Raw genomic sequence first — 17,085 nt, 5'->3', positions numbered from 1 at the left:
CCGTGCCGCTGCGGCCTCTCTTTCACGTACGGCAGGATCTTGGCGGCGGCGTCGCGCAGCTTCACGGAGCGCTTCTGCCTCGCGGGCTCGCACATCGGGATTCTGTCTGCGAGCGCGCGCTGCCGCCGCCTTGCGCGCTCGCCGCTCTGCAGCCTTGTCCATCCGGCGACTCCGAGCGCGCGCCAACAGCGAACGGATTTTATTACAACGCTCCCCCTGGCGTACGACGCCGGGATTCTGTCTGCGAGCGCGCGCTGCCAAATATGATGTGCAAGTGCGCTGCCGCCGCATTGCGCGCTCGCCGCTCTGCAGCCTTGTTCATCCGGCGACTCCGAGCGCCGGATGTACAAGTACCGCCATCTAGTGAACACTCCATGAACTAAACGAGAGGTAGCTACATACAGAGGATGTACAGACAGACCCACGGCTTAAGGAGCTTCGCCCCTAAAAAGAAATTTCGCCGAGGCGAACGTTTCAGAATACGGCACCATGTACCGCGTTACACGGTACATGGAGGCTCCCTAGTGGTGCCGGCTTCCACAAACGCGCTGTTACGGGCCAGCGTGGCTCACGAGCCATAAACACGGGTCGGGGGATGTCGCAGGCGGCGAAGCTGGCGATAAACGCAGACGATCGCGGTACATGACCCTCGAAAGTGCGACCATAGAATAAAGAACCAACTTTGGTGCGACTGTCTGTCATACCCGAGAGAGCACGGAGGCTACATTTCTCCGCGCGCGTAGCAGCTGCTCCAGCTGGTGCGGCCGCGTAAAGAAGCGCGGAAGAAACATTTTCCCATCATTTTCCTTCCTCCATAGAAAGAAAGACGAGGCGTGCGCAGAAAGAAGGAAGAGACGCGCCTCCGTTGCCAGGCGACGCTTGCATGGGCGGAGCATGCGCTCGCAAAACCCGATGCGTCGTCGCCTCGCCTCCGCAACAGAACGAAAAAAAAAAAAAAAAAAAAAAAAACGCCGTCGCATGCCACCGCGCGAGGGACACATGTAAATGCATTGTGGTGGTGGCGGTCTGGGTTGAGAGAGAAGAGAGAATCGTAAGTAGGTAACGTAAAGTTGTCGGCACCCCTAAAGTCCCGTTGACGTTGCCCGACGGCCTCCAGACGACGACGCTTCCTCGCCGCCGCCTCTCGTTCCCGTACGCCGGGGTCCGCGGCCCGACGCTGGCGTGTCGCAGCGGCGTGTCGTTCTCGACTCGAAGGGTCCGCGGCCCGACGCTGACGCCTGCCCGCGGCTTCTCGTGCACGCTGCTCGGGATCCGCTTGTCGACGTTGACGCCTGGCCGCGGTTTCTCGTTCACGAAGTTCGGCGTCGGCAGCACGCTTACGACGCTTGCGTTCGGCGTCGGCAGCGCGCCGCCTCGCCGCCTTGTCTTCTGCCGCCGTTGACGAAGACGATGGTACGATGTCTTGAACTGGTGCTTCGGCGCTGATGTTGGATTGCGTCGAGGTACTAGTTGAAGGTCTTGCTTCCATCGCTTATCAACTGCGACCGCCTACGAACGCAAGAGAGCGCAGGAGTTGAGTGGAGGAGCCCGCGCCAACCCGCTTTATATTCCTAGCGCGCGCGTTAGAGGGAGAGGGGGTGGAGAGAGGGCGCGCTATCACGCCAGCACCTGCTGTTGCTACGGTGCTTGCAGCGCCGGAGCGCGACTCAACTACGACGCTTCGCGCGCTGCACATGTGCTGCAAGCGTGATGCGGGAGAGGAGGAGTGGGGGAGAGGGCGCACCTGCGCTCGAGCTGTTGCGGACGGACGGCGCACGCTTCATGTGAGTTAAAGAAATGTTTAAAATCACAGCATATCCACGGGGTGAATGATGATGAGTGGGGCGAAGCTCCGGAGGGAATCATCGGTAAACCGTGAAACTCTTCCGTGAAATTCGCCCAGTGCATCATATAAAGAGTGAGCACACACTGCAGCTCTGTCCGAACGTAACGTCTAGAAAGTCTCGCTTAAACCGCGCGTCGGCACCTTCGGGTTGAGCTCGCCTGATGCGTTTTGCAGACACCTCACGAGCTCTCGCTGCATCGGCGTCTGCCTGCCGATACGCGCGCTTTCTCGCCGCTTCCCGTTCGTTCCCTGACGTTCTGCAGATCCTCTTCACGCCGCAGCCGTGCCGCTTCGGCCTCCCGTTCTCGAACGGCTGGATCTTCGCGACGCTGCCGTGCCGCTTCGGCCTCCCGTTCTAGCACTGCGGAGTTTTCCCGGCGTCGCCGAGCAGCCTGACGACACGCTTCGGCCTCTCGTTCTCGCACGGCCGGATTCTGTCTGCGAGCGCGCGCTGCCGCCGCCTTGCGCGCTCGTCGCTCCGCCGCCTTGTCTTCCATCCGGCGACTTCGAGCGAAAGAGAAAGCGCGCCAAGAGCGAGCGCCTTTTCTTATTATTAGTGATATTATTTCCAAGGACATATACACACAACGTCATCTATTGAGCAATTCATAAACTAGAGGTGGCTACATACTACTACTACTACTACTACTACAGAGGAGGGAACGACCCACACCCTAAGGAGCTTCGCCCCCTAAAAAAAAAAAAAAAAAACAAAAAAAAAAAAAAGGTTAGCAGCCGATCCACGAAGTGAATGCTGATGATGGAGCTACGGTGGCTAGAAGGGGGAGGTGAGAGTAACGGCGGCGGCATCGCGTACATGGAAGTGTTTTTCCGTGGGTGACAGAAGCCAGCGAATACACGCAAAGTGCCTCGAGCGGCCAGTCGCGCGCCAATTTTGCGTGCATTCGCGGGCTTCGTTCACGCTCGGAAAAACTTTTATGCAGCACGTATTGAGCAACAGAAAGCTGTATCGGTAGTTTTTAGTTGTAGTTGCTCTACAATTTTCTCCATGACACTTTTCATCTAATTATATTTGAGAAGTTGATTAATTAAGACAGTATGTAATTAGCGGAATGCAAAAAAATAATCTGAGTATCGAGAAGCGACGGCAAACAACATTGCCTTGGTTCTGTCCAGCTACGGGGCATTTGCATATTTCTAAAATCTTGTTGCATGATAGTTGGGACACCCTGTACAGAAATCTAAGCGTCGACGCGCGCGCCACCACTCGGCATCATGAATCACTCGCCGCGCTCTCCGACGTCCGCGTTGCTCACACCTCCTACTTTTAGCCACCGTAATGGAGCGAAGCTCCTTGGACGATTATGAACGTTTCTTCTAGCACGCGAATGGCTCTCGCTTTCGAGACTTCGTTACGAATGTTGCCTATCTTACTGAGGTTGTAGTCAAACCACAGTCGGTCGCACACTCTGCAACTGTGGCCCGACGACTTGCCTAGAAAGTCGCGCTTGAAGCGCGCCGCATCCGCCCGCCGCTCACGCTTGGCAGCGGCTTCGCGCGCCTTCCTTTCGGCGTCGGCTCGTTCACGGCGTCGCCGTTGAGCTTCGCGCTCCCTGACTCGAACTTCTGGGTTTGCCTGGCGTTGCTGTCGTCGTGCTGCTGCCTCTTGTGCTCGCGCTTGTGGGTCCGCATCGCGTCGCTCTCGACGTGCCGCCGTTTCTCGATCCCGTACCGCAGCGTCAGAGTCGCGCCGTTCACGATGTGCCGCTGCTTCACGGGCTCGCCGTTCTGGGTCTGCGTGGCGTAGCTCTCGCTGTGCCGCTGCTTCACGGGCTCGCAGTTCTGGGTCGCCTTCACGTCGTCGTCGTCGCGCTTCTGCTTCGCGAGCTCGAACCTCTGGGTTCTGCCGGCGTAGCCGTTGTGCCGCAGCGCGTCTTGCCTTGACTTCGGGGTCTTGCTGCCGTCGGCGCCGAGCGGCTGCTGCTCGAGCTTTCGCTTCGGGGTCTTGCTGCCGTTGCCGGCGTGCTGCTGCTTCTCGTGCTCGTAGGTCGGGGTTAGCTTCGCGGCGTTGCCGTTGGGCTGCCGCGTCTCGTTCTCGAAGTTTAGAGTCACGACGTTTGCGCTTACGTTCGCGCTCCTCCATACTGTAGCGGCGCGGTGCCGGCGCAACACCTGCGCGCGGTCGGTATGCGCGCTGCGTGCGCTCTGCGAACGGTTCTGCGCATGACGTCGTGCGCTTGCTCGGAGAGGGGTTTCGGAGCTTCGGTATGCGCGCTGCGTGCGCGACGGGGAGCTACGACGACGACGGCGACAACGGACATCGTGAGAGCGGAGCGTCGCTCCTAAAAACAAAGTATAAAAAAGTGAAAGCGCGCGCTATCATCGTCCAATCGGAGATACAGAAGAGAGAGAAGCGACGTTGATCAAAAGGATGGCGGTACTTTTCCTTATAGGTACTTTACGTTTTACACGGTATATGGAGGCTCCCTAGAGGGGCCGGCTTCCACAAGCGCGCTGTTACGGGCGAGCATGGCTCACGAGCCATAAACGCGGGTCGGGGGATGTCGCGGGCGGCGAAGCTGGCGATAAACGCGAACGGTCGCGGTACATGACCCTCGAAAGTGCGACCGTGTGTCATCCCCGAGAGAGCACAGAGGTTACATTTCTCCGCGCGCGTAGCAGCTGCTCCGAAGAAAGCGCAAAAGAAACATTTTCCTTCCTCCACGGAAAGAAAAACGAGGCGTGCGCAGAAAGAAGGGCGAAAGAAGGAAGAGACGCGCCTCCGTTGCCAGGCGACGCTTGTACGGGCGGAGCATGCGCTCGCAAAACCCGGAGCGTCGTCGCCTCGCCGCCGCAACAGAACGAAAAAAAAAAAAAAATGTCGCAGTTTCTCCCGAAAGGCGAATCGTCGGTACAGTGTAGCGTCGGATAGCAAAATGACGATGTCGTCAGCTAGCGACTTCCGGTTCGCGGGTTAGCGCTTCTGTTGCTTCGTTCAGCCTTGTCAGCAGTTTCTACAGTGCGATTTCGGGCTGTTCGCGAAGAAAACACGCTTCAGCAACGTGATTACGGTTGGCTGCTCGGCATTAGGGTGCGCGAACTCTTCCGTGAAAGGGGAAAAAAATGTTTCGTTTTCCATGGAATGAAGCGCACAAACGTAAACGGGCAGTTGCCGTCAAACAAGCGACCGTGAACGGCGAGCTGTGGGTACCGAACGTAGGAGCCAGAATATGTGAAGATCATTTCGTCACGAATAACTTCGTCTTTGGCGAATAACTTCGTCTACTAACGTTCTAGTACAAATAGCCCCCTTTTTAACAATCAGTTAAATACACGCAGGTGCACCCAGCAAGGATCCTCAGCACATTGATTATGTGCAGTCTTCATTCCGGTACAACGAAAAGGCAACTGAGGCTGCACGAAAGAGGGAGGAGAGGTAACGTCAAAATAATTCGTGCACTTTTGAGATACTTAAATCAGTGCTTTCTCTCTGCAGTTATACACGACATGCGTCTCTTGACAAAAAACGGGAGATTGCGAAGGCACAGCAGCCGACGACATGGTGCGTGCGCGCTGGGCACCGCTGCAGACAAAACAGCGGACGAAGCGATCGACTGCACCGTTTGTTATGGGAATAAGCGTTACCAACAGCCACTTATTAGGTCGACTTACCACTTATTAAAAACTACTAAGTTAACGAACGTTTATATGCGCTCGACAAACGTTTGCGCTTGATAAACGTTATATGACACAAACACGACAAGCGACGCGATGGAGATGGCTGTCGCGTTCACTCGTCGCCCACAAGTCGTACCGCATGCGAGCGACGAGACGAGCGACGACTTTGAGCGACGTCTCCCCGGTGTTGCCGGTATGAAGGCAGCAAATACTCGCCGAAACTGGTGTTACGCGTGCTTTATTAATTTAAGTTGATGTGTTTTAGTGTGAAGAGTAGCACAAGGTCTTGCACTACGTCATTATCCTTACACGTATCAAAATCTAGTCGTTTGCTTGATCCGTGCGACAATTGGTAGTACTTACTAACTGAAATTCCTATTTAATTTATATATTAATGATATCATTAGTATCAGTATCAAGGCAAACTATATAATTTACGCCGATGATACTAGCATATTTCTGATAAGAAAGTCGGCGGATGAATTAGTTGAGGAAGCAAACTTAATCCTTCAAAGATTACATGAATGGACATGTAAAAATAGTCTTAAAATAAACACAAACAAAACAAAAGCAATAGTTTTCCGGAGCAAAAATAAAAACGTAATAATTAAAACGCCTATATTGCTAAATTTAACGCCTATCGATATTGTTCCATGCTTTAAAACTTTAGGCGTTATTTTCCAAGAAAACTTATCATGGGATATGCATGTAAATTCCTTGGCGACAAAATTATCTCAAGCAATCGGGCTTGTTTACCGTAACCGTCATATACTGCCAACAAAAATAATGATGCTGATTTTCAACACACTGTTTCTTTCTAGTCTAAACTACTGTCACTTAGTTTGGGCTACTACCACACAGGGAAATTTGGAAAAACTTCATGTACTGCAAAAAAAAAATTCTTACGAGTCGTAGAAAACGTTCCAAAATATGTTCATACACGTGATTTTTTCATAAGATATAATATAATGCCAATTGCCAATATGTACGATTATCGACTCTGTAGAGCATACAAACAAGAAATAAAAAATGGAGTCAGCTTTCTAAGAACACTAGCGGATCTAAAAATCAACATTACAGCATATACGACAAGGACGAGAGAGTTTTGGAAAGTGGAAACTGTTAGAACGACATACGGACAACAAACTCTTCGTAACAATCTGCCAAGGCTACTGAATAAATTTCACAACCAAACCAGTGGATTGGAAAATACCTCTTTGAAAGCTCTGTATAGTTATTTCTGCCTGCACTAGATTTTTTCCCTGGCTTTCGCATTTTTTTTTATCGGAACTAACTAGTCCCATTGCATATATTCTTGCTACTTTCGTTTGTTTAGTCTGTATGAGAAATGTTAATGTTACGGCTTGTGTTTTTGATTATATTTTTCTCGCCCTTGTGTTTTTTCGAACAGTTGCGATACCGTTATGCCTACCATTGCTCATTTGTCCTTATTGGTTGGAGATGCTTTTTTCTTTTTCTTTTATTATGCCCTGTTGTTAGGACACAATTTTTTTTTGTTCTTCATTTGCTCTGCATGGTTTGCGATGGTTAATTTTGTGCAAATGGCATTTGCAAACAATGATGTACTGCTTCTGTGTGTACTAACGTCGCGCAAACGCCAATGCGGGGGCCTGCGGCTTCGTAAAGCTGTCCATGTGGCAGCTTTTTCTGCATGCCCCTCGCGTCATGTACTGATGCGTTATGTACTGATGCAAATAAACATCATTGCCATTGTCAACATTGTCAACTTGACTGATGTATATCGAGTTCCGACTTCGCACTATTGGCTAGTCGCTCATAGCACTTCCGAGCGACGAATTCTAGATTTCCAGAACCGAGCGATCGAGCGACAAGAACGAGCGATCTGTTCGCGCGACGGCCCGTTTCGTCGCTCGAAGCCGTCGCTCGTCGCCGTCGCGCACAAAATCACTCTCATGCGGTTTGGGCTTAAGGGCGCCAACATAAGTACGAAGAAGCGCTAGCTCACACCTACGTTTTGGAACTGCCCAGCGGTGCTTGCATTGTGGTTTTTCACCAAAGTTCCGCAGTATATAAAAAACAAAGCGCGTGAAGCATGGGCATGAAGTGATGGCGGCATAGACGGCGTCGTGGTCTCGAACCGGAAGTTGTAGCAGAATACGCCGTACCCCACAATCCCTTGCGACAACCGAGATTTTGCTATCCACCTATTGCGATAGCAAATTAGTAGAGAGCTATTCGGAGTAGGGATAGTGGTTTTATAGGCTGCATAAACTTGGACACATTCACTTACTAACTGGAATAACAAGCGTGGTGTCAGCGCGCACAAGCACACATGAATAGATCACACTCGATGACCGCAGACGACCACTGTGAAAACGCTGGCAACAAGCGCAGCCCCCGCAGCGAGCGAAGGTTCGTGCGGTCTATCGCTTCAACGGAAACTGAGCGGCCGAATGCACAGCGCATACAAAGGTCAGAGCCGTGTGGAGATTGGCTGCATAAACTTCGACACATTCACTTACTAACTGAAATAACAAGCGTGGTGTCAGCGCACACAAGTACACATGAGTAGATCACACTCGATGACCGCAGACGACCACTGTGAAAACGCTGGCAACAAGCGCAGCCGTCGCAGCGAGCGAAGGTTCGTGTGGTCTATCGCTTCAACGGAAACTGAGCGGCCGAATGCACAGCGCATACAAAGGTCAGAGCCGTGTGGAGATCGCTTGCAAGACACGGCGCGCGCGACAGCACCGGCAGCCCGTACCGGCGCAAACATATAATAAAGAACCAAGCGCAAAGCGCTAAGTACATGAACGCATTTGTTGGCAGAGTAGAAGCCCCGCTCCCTCCCGCGCTGCCTGCCCGGCTGCGCTGCCGTATGTGCGAGTGATAGCGCGCGTCCCACGCGCGCTTTCACTCGCACATACGGCGCGCGGCGACGATTTTATCGGCCTTGGACTTTATACGGAACCTCACGGCGACGGCAGAAATCTGCTTGAAGTGTCCATATAATTGATATCGCGATAAAATTACCGAAGACACTTTGGAAATTCTAAAGTGTGCTAGGCGAAAGCCTTGTGGTCAACCCACTGCATATACCATGTTGTACATGGTATATCTACCCTCTCGTAGGCGTATGCCACTTGTGCTACACGCGTTGCGACAACCATTGGAGCCGCTTTCGTTCCACCTTCCTGGCTTTGCTGTTCGGTGACATAGCCAGACGGCTGCGACTGTTTTCACAACAAATCCGTGCAGGGGGGCCTCGATGACGTATAACCATTTTCTTTTTTTTTCTGTCTGTTTGGCGGCATGGTCGGTGTGAATTCCGCGGCTTGTGAAAGCGCGGAATGCAACGATGAGCGAGCCTCCTGACCGACAGAAGGTGATCGAAAAGTACCTCCAAAGGTTACATCATCACGAAGACGGCTACTCCCATGGCTACTGAAGTCAGACGATGAGCTTAAGCTTTTTGAGAGGTCCTCGGCTGCCGTCAACGAGAGGCATGCTGTGCGGACATCAAGAGACCTGAACAAGCCATCTAAATGTAAGGATGTATCTACTGGTTCTTAATGTTTCGCTCTGCGCGTAGATTTATGATTGAAAAACGCAGTATAGTAATTTTAACAAGGCACTCATACCCGACAGAACGACTTGTTTTCAGTTGCGGTTAGTGCGCAACACCAGACAAATGATTTATCTTGATTCGCTTTTGAAGATCGGGTTATCATCGTTTTTGGTTACCGGTTCAGAGTTCCCCTGGCACCGATTTATTTCGGTTTGAGTGGAGTATTCTTCCGGTTACCGCGACATGACCCGATCCTCAGAAATTTTGATAAACGTAAAAATAACTGGTGTTATTTTCCGCTTTCAATCATTATTAGAACCGCGCATACAAGCTAATTGTGAATTTAAGAAATGAGAAAGTCTGCCCCTGTGCTCTTTACATAAATGCTTCAGAGCTGCGCTTGGGCGTTTGTTTTGTAAGCATCTGCGCATTGTTTGTTTGTTTTTTTTGGTTTTTTTTTTTACTTGCAGGCACAAATTGGAATACGCTAGCGCAAGACAGGGGTAATTGGAGATCGCAGGGAGAGGCCTTCGTCCTGCAGTGGACATAAAATATAGGCTGAATGATATATATATATATATATATATATATATATATATATACCTTATCGACTCATGTAAGGGCCACACCACCAACTTGGTAGGCCACAACTTGCGAAAATTTTTTTTTCTAACACGCAATCTTGTTCGGTGCTCCGATGGCGCGCGCGCGCGTCTCGCTGCCTACTTTCCCGTGCCGCTACTAGATGGCTAGAGCCAGGGTGTGCACAAGTCGTGCACACCCTGGCGTGTGTGCACCCTTTCGACCAAAAGGTTCGGTCCTGTGCAAGGGCCGCACCTCGTCAAAATTGAGAAAAAAACTAAGTGCGGCCCTTACACGAGTCTATACGGTAGTTTTACCCACTAGTGTGGATGTACTACCACGGCCGCTGGATAATTTTTTTTTTAATCCAGCGGCCCGTGGTACTACTCTACCTAACGCGTACTACCTCTAAGTATGACCTCAGTTGCGCAGTCGCCATATGCCCGCATAAACTCGCGCTCCACGACTCTGCGCCAATAATAATCGATCACGTTTCCGGCCGCTCCTTGTTCGTCTCGAGCCTCCGCTAGCAAAAAAAAAAAAAAAAAAAAACGCGAGCCGACCGCTGCTGGGAGCCTCGGCCTCACGAGCAGCCTCAGTCGCGTCGGCAACGTCGGTCAGAATATCTCTAGGGCGATCCAATCACAGGTGCATCGGACAGTGCGTCGCCAAACACCACCCTCCAACAACTGGTCGTAGGACGTTCTGCGGCATCAGAGGCCGGTGTACCAGTTGAGACTCGTGTAAGGGCCGCACTTAAGATTTTGACGAGGTGCGGCTTTCACACTATTTGGTCTTGTTTTTCGGCTACGAAATCCACCGTAATCCTTCATGATCGCCCACCAACACAAAAGGGGGCGCTATTTACTCAGTCATACCTTAGACCATATGGTCGCTTAGCGCAAATAATGAAGGAGGCGACGGAGTCAATGGTAGCATGCCAAGTGCTCTCGAGGGTTTCGACGGGAATTCAGGGCGCAGGCTCCTTTACCAAGCGTATCACCCCTGAAAGAAGCCGAACGCCAGGCCGGGGTACGCTTGTACCCATTTGAACCAGTGGGTGCCCGGCGGCGGTGGGAATCGAACCCACAACCTTCCGCAGCCGACGCGGGCGCTCTAATACTAGTCATATGCACGCCGCGCACTTGGCATGCTCGTCTTCGCTATCGCTGCCGCTTATTCGCCAGCACATTCCGTGTCATCCACGGCGTTGGAGACCCCTGTTATTTTTTTTTTTTTTTTGGCGCTGTTATTGTGTTAACAATAACCTCGAACAACACCGCATACGCAACAGCTAACAAACTCGCGCTCCACTCGCTGGACGTTTACGACAGCGACGAAACTTGGCCGCTCTTTTCTTCGTACTCACACGGGATCCCTTGGCACGGGGTCGTCCGCCGGCGGAGGCACAGCTCATTTCGCTTCATAAACAGTCGAAGCCATCCCCTGCTAGCCTTGAATTCCGGTGGAGCGATGCCCATGAGGCGGGCGATTGCGAGCGCCTTCACGCGGATCGTCTCGATCGACGGAGCGAAGCCGTTCTTTCTCGTTGCGACGACGTACTGCCGCAGCTCTCGTTCGAGTTCCGGGAACTTGCACGCTTTCCCGCGGAACGCCTCCCTCGATTCGTTCGTGGCGGCGAGCACCTCCTTCTGCTTCAGCCACCGGCGTACGCACTTCTCGTCGACGCCGAAGTGGCGGCCTGCCACTCGCTTGCCGTGCACCTCGGCGTACGCGACAACCCTGAGCTTAAACGCGGCCCCGTACGCCGTCAAACGGCCACTCTCCATTGCGAACTCCCGGCCCGCTGACAGACGCGCTGAAGGCGCTGGCCCGAAATCCGAAAACTCTCTATGATAACCGCACAACGACAAGAGGGCGCCAGCGACTCGCGCACTGTAGCGCACTGGCTAGAGTGCTTTAGCGCACTGACATGACGGCAGAGGATGGATGGATGGATGGATGGATGAGGCTGAACCCTTTAAATCGGGCGGTGGCATACGCCACCTAGCCATGGCTATTAACATAATTTGTACTTTGTGGTGGGTGAAATTTCACCCCTGCCTTAATTTTATCCACCAATCAGATAACCTCTGTTTGGTTATTTCTACCCGCTTAAAGTCTATTTTGCCTTCACTGTCCCTAAACCCCAATGCTTTGAAAAAATCAGCCCCGTTGCCTTGCACTGTAGGGTTAAGCCCCTTACAGAAAAGTATGAGGTGTTCAGCCGTTTCCTCTTCTTCTCCACACGCACAGCACAACGTGTCTATACCTTGGTACTTGACTCGGTACATCTTAGTCCGCAATACTCCCGTCCTGGCTTCAAACAACAAAGAGCTTCCCCTAGAATTATCGTAGATATTTTCTTTGGCAATTTCTTGCTTGAAAGTTCGGTATGTGCCCAGTGCTGATTTCGTCTGCATCCCTGTTTTCCACAGACCCCTCTCTGTTTCCTTAACCTTTTTCTTAACCGCTGTTTCCTGGTTTGCACCCCTCCTGCAGTCCAAATATTTGATTGACAGTTTTCTGGTCAGCTTCCTCCATTTTGTATCAACATTCCTCATGTACAAATAACTGAAAACTCTCCTTGCCCACCGCTTTTCTGCCATCTCTCTCAATCGCTCCTCAAATTCTATCTTGCTGCTGGCTTCCCTGCACTCGAATGACGTCCATCCCATGTCACCCTGTACCCCCTGATTTGGTGTATTTCCGTGTGCTCCCAGAGCCAGTCTACCTACCCCTCGCTGCTTAACTTCCAACCTTGCTCGAACCTCTGATCTCATGCACAGGACCGCATTGCCGAAAGTCAAACTAGGGACCATCACCCCTTTCCAAATCCCTCTCACCACTTCGTACCTATTGTAATTCCACAGTGCCCTATTTTTCATCACAGCTGCATTTCTGCTACCTTTAGCCGTCACATATTTTTCATGTTCCGTTAGGTACTCAGCCCCATTGTTTATCCACACTCCAAGATATTTGTACTTGGAGTGTTGGCGCGTTGTCCTTGGAGAGGACAACGCGCAGCTCCCGCCATCTAGTGGGAAGCGCGCGAACATTTTCTAATGCGCGCGCGCGGCACCGAACGCGGTTGCTTCTCGACATTTCCTTCCTCCATGCTTCTCGATCAGAACTTTCTTTCTTTCTCTTTCTTTTTTAACGAGTTTCGGGAAGCCATGTTGGGGGTTGGGCCTTTACACAGTATATGTAGGACCTCGTCGCGGGGGGCAACGGACTACTACAAAAAAAGCTTAAGAACAGCGTAGCGACGATCATGGGCCGTATTCTGTAACGCTTCGGTTTTCGAAGAATTCGGTTTGGCGGTGGCGTCACATTGGGGCGGTCCGTTGACGTAATGAAAACAAGTGAAAGGACAGAGACCAATCGGCGCGAAGGTTTCTTTTTGTGGCAGTGAACGTCAGAAACCGAGTAAAAATATAGCAATTTACGAGCGCTTCTTGGTAAATAAAAATAATTTGTTCATGGTATTGATGAGGTTTACGTTTTTCATCATGAAACGTGTGTGAGTTGTACTGGTGGTGAGTGACTTAACGAATTTTGTTCACTTCGGTTGACCCATTTATGCCGCTAGGTGGGACGTCGTACGCTAACTTCGCGTTGCGGCCAAAATACACACTCAAGTTCCTCGCACAGTCGAAGCGCTGTCTCTTTTGAGAATCTGAATTGTCGCCGGAATCCCTCGTCTGTCATCTCAAAGGCGTCTTGTCGACGTTGTCGCTGTCTATCACGGAGGCTCGCTAAAAGCACGATAACAGGCGCTCTTGTATCGCTCTACAGTTCTCGTAGTTAATTACAAAGTTTTTGCTAGGTTCTTGGTGCTCGAAACGGCCGTACGCTCCTCCCATGGACTTACGAGCTCGGCGTCGTGATGCCTCGCGAGCCCACTGCCGCCGCTTGGTCACCACTTCCCGCGCACGAGCACCATCCAGGTCTGCCCGGCGCCGCGCTCGCTTAGCCGCCGCTTCCCGCTCTCGCCTTTCGGGGTCCGCTGCTCGCAGTGCACGTTTCGCTGCGGCGTCATTGGCGCGCACCGTCTCGGGATCCGCCAGGCGCCGCGCTCGCTGAGCCGCCGCTTCCCGCTCTCGCATTCCGGGGTCCGCTGATCGCAGTGCACGTTTCGCCGCCGCGTCATTGGCGCGCACCGTCTCGGGATCTGCCAGGCGCCGCGCTCGCTTGGCGGCAGCTTCTCGAGCTCGCACCGCGGGATCCTGCCGACGAGCACGAGCCGCAGCGGCCATCCGCGCCCGCCGCTGCGCATCGTCCATGCTCCACCAACGATCCAAGAAATGAGAGAGGCGCTCGCTCCCCGCGCAGCAGCCAATCGGAGAGGATGGATGGATGAGGCTGAACCCTTTAAATCGGGCGGTGGCATACGCCACCTAGCCATGACTACGCCACCTAGCCATGAGCAGCGGCACTTCCAGCGCCATCTAGTGTCGATTCACACAAGCGCCATATTGCACACAATTCTATTGGACCAACGCAATCTAGGAAATGAGACGAGAAATGGTGATGACGACACAGATTGTGTACAGCGCCATCTAGAATATCGTCCCTGAACTGCAGTTTGTATGTACTTCTATGAGACAGCGCCATCTATTGCATTATACGGGAGATACTGCCGTTTACTGCCGGGAGATACGCCGGACAACGGAGACGTGACAAGGTTAGACTAAGAGGAGCTACACCCCTAAAAGGAAAGGTTAGCGCTATCGTCTGCAGCCCTTGAGGGAGCACCGTTCAGCGCCAACAACTGACGCCCGGCGCGAAGAAGCGATCGAACCGCGCGCTCGACCTCCTCTCCGCGACGGCAACGTGGGGGAGGGGCATGACTTCTGCCAACACCAACTTCTTAAAACATCTCCTCCCCGTATAGGTTCGAAGGGGTTGAAGGGATATGTGACCGCAAACACTGCAATTAAAACGGGACAAACAGGAGAAGTGAACAACATTTGCGCTGTGTTGTGCAATTTAGTTGCTACAGATAATAATTCTATAATAGTCTTGTCCCGTGCTTGCAGTGTTATGCCATCGTGCCAACAAGCCAGGCTAATCAATCAATTGACAGAGAGGACGAGTATGCATTTTTCTGTACGTATTAAAAGTTTAAGATAAAAATTTTGCACTTATACCATATTTTCCCTCAATTTTTGCAGCAATATCGCATTTTGTGGTCGCGGTCATTCAGGTAAACCTCGGCAGTCTTTAACTAGCACGGTTTTCAAAAGAAATAATAACAATAGTCATTAGTGTGATGTCTTCATTTGGAATATCACTTATTGATCACCTAGCCCTGACAAAAACAGCTTTGGTAAGATTTTTTTTTTTTTTTTTTTTTTGTGGGGAAAAACAGGCAAGCAACAGTGTCAAGCATTACAGGAATGATATGGACCATAATATGCTGCCTTGCTGAGAAATCTGAGCATGAACAAAACAGCAGTAAGCACAAAATCTGTTTGTGAAGTTGTTATGAGAACTAAAATGCATGTGCATACATTCTTCATAACCCATCGCTCACCTAAACCAGATCGTAACGTTTCTATTCCCAACATATGTTGAGCCGACCCTTATGCATAAAGAATCTTACTTAGCCCTTCGTCAGAAAGCTGCGTGTAAACTCTGCAATTCACACACTCCCTTCATGCTTCAACCCTTCTTGTATTAATTCTGCATTCTCCTCTACGGTTATGTGGTTTATTGAAAAGCCTTTCCATGGCATTTATCGTTAATTGCAATACAACACAATGTTTTAATGCAGAAGACAGAATCGCCACATATCCAAAACATTGTGCTACAGGTATCTGGCCATTCAGCAGGTGGTCGAAATTTCCGGAGTCCATCACTATGGCGTGCCTCATAATCAAATCATAGTTTTGGCATGTAAAGCCCCAGACTCTCACTGTTTGGGTTCCTGCAAAGTGTTACCCATAGTTACCGCATAGACCAACACATTTGTGCAAGACGAGTAATTGTGTATGTGTGATGCGAGCGAGTGCCTGAAGACAGGCACTCGCTTGAGTCGAGGTGACAACGTGGATAGCATGACAATGATAGCATAGCGACCAATTTGTATAATCTGCCAAAGCTACGTTCATCTTGTGCGATGTTTATGTTCATGGACACATTTCACAAAAAGTTGAGCTGAAATGCAACATGAAATCAGACTGATGCACAAAGTGAGATGTTGACACAGCGTTGTCACGAGTACTAAGGCAATATATGATGCTTGTCGAAGGTCCGTGCTAGTTCATTGGCTCAATAAAACCATTTAAAATCAAATCACAGAGAAGTACAACATATTTAAATATATTATAAGCATTCTACTTATAGCCCCTAGTGACACATATCCATTCTGGAAGATTGGTGCTCCCACGATCTGCCAGTGGCCAGATATGAAATTCTTTTTTTTTCTTTTGCCAGTTTCTGCAATCATGTTTCTGAATGTCATGTCCAGAAAGGAAAGTGCAGTACAGCGTTCACAAACAAAAATGTGCATAAAGTGAAGCATGTGGACAGTGTACCAGATGCCTCGTGGCAGGTTTTATGTTGGACAGTCAGGACACTCCACTTATTTGATAGAATGCATGAGCACTTAAAGTTGGACCTTACTGGATAGCTAAAACACAAACAGAAATGGGAATAGTGGAAACATATAAAGAATCTAAGGCCTGAACTTTGTGCAAGCTTCCTAGTAGTTGACAAAGATGGAGATGGAGTCTAGCTTGCTAGGTACTTGTTTGTAGTCATGTAACAACTTGCCCAACAAGCAACGATTATGAACACTGATATCGCTCAGCTAAATGCTCGAGTGTAGGCAACATAGTGAATGCCCTGGGACACAGACTATTCGTTTACATGCATGCACTTCAGCTCAGTGCCATCAAAAACAGAAAATGTGGGCAGCTTGCACTAGTGGTGCAAGGCTTGAGTAAACAGAGGAGCTGGGGATCGACCTAGCTTCTTCCAGGTTTTACTAGGCTTGGCAAAGGTTTGCTAGGAAATGCTAACTACTGCTAGGCTTGACTCGTTAAAGGCTGGACTCAGTTTTGCTGAGCTCGACTCAATATAGCTAGTTGATGTTTGGGCCAACCAAGGATTAACCACGCATTTATTTCCTGTTCCGGCCGGTGTGGGAGGGTAGACGAAAGCATTTGTAGTACCGAAGTGGGGCAAAACTTGCCTTGAACTAGCGAGTGCCTGCACGTCTTGCACACCTTCATCTCGTCGTGGTCGGTCACGGCTGGGAATGCTTCATGCAAGACTTGCAAGGCCAAACTACTCTTATCAAAGACTCGGACCGAGCTCACGGTAGACAGGTTGGCATCGAACCAAAGCCAGTCGCAGACGTGACAGCTGTGGCCAAATTCGATGCCCAGGAATTCCTGCTAGAAACGGCTGTTCGCGCCACTCATGGATCGACGGATCCGACGTTAAAAGTTCTCCA

The 17,085-nt window shown here is 50.8% G+C and overlaps 1 protein-coding gene across 5 annotated transcripts in view; it reads right to left on the bottom strand.

The window, feature by feature from the left end:
- The window catches only part of LOC119453068 (uncharacterized), a 114,994-nt gene that overhangs the window by 91,247 nt on the left and 6,662 nt on the right, over window positions 1-17,085 (bottom strand). Inside the window, exon 1 of one of the 5 annotated variants that reach the window (XM_049667519.1) lies at window positions 13,495-13,931. The exons of 2 other annotated variants lie outside the window; for them this stretch is intronic. In XM_049667519.1, the coding sequence (XP_049523476.1) occupies window positions 13,495-13,906 (412 nt within the window). In that variant the 5' untranslated portion in view covers window positions 13,907-13,931. Of the gene's footprint in view, window positions 1-10,989; window positions 11,501-13,494; window positions 13,932-17,085 lie in introns of those variants that run through there. 2 more of the 5 variants (XM_049667517.1, XM_049667516.1) reach the window with 2 other exon arrangements.

The sequence above is a fragment of the Dermacentor silvarum genome, chromosome 5 (genome assembly GCF_013339745.2).
Source record: "Dermacentor silvarum isolate Dsil-2018 chromosome 5, BIME_Dsil_1.4, whole genome shotgun sequence".
NCBI lineage: Eukaryota > Metazoa > Arthropoda > Arachnida > Ixodida > Ixodidae > Dermacentor > Dermacentor silvarum.
The sequence above is the reverse complement of the archived record's forward strand: the minus strand, read 5'-3'. Positions and strand labels throughout refer to the sequence as shown.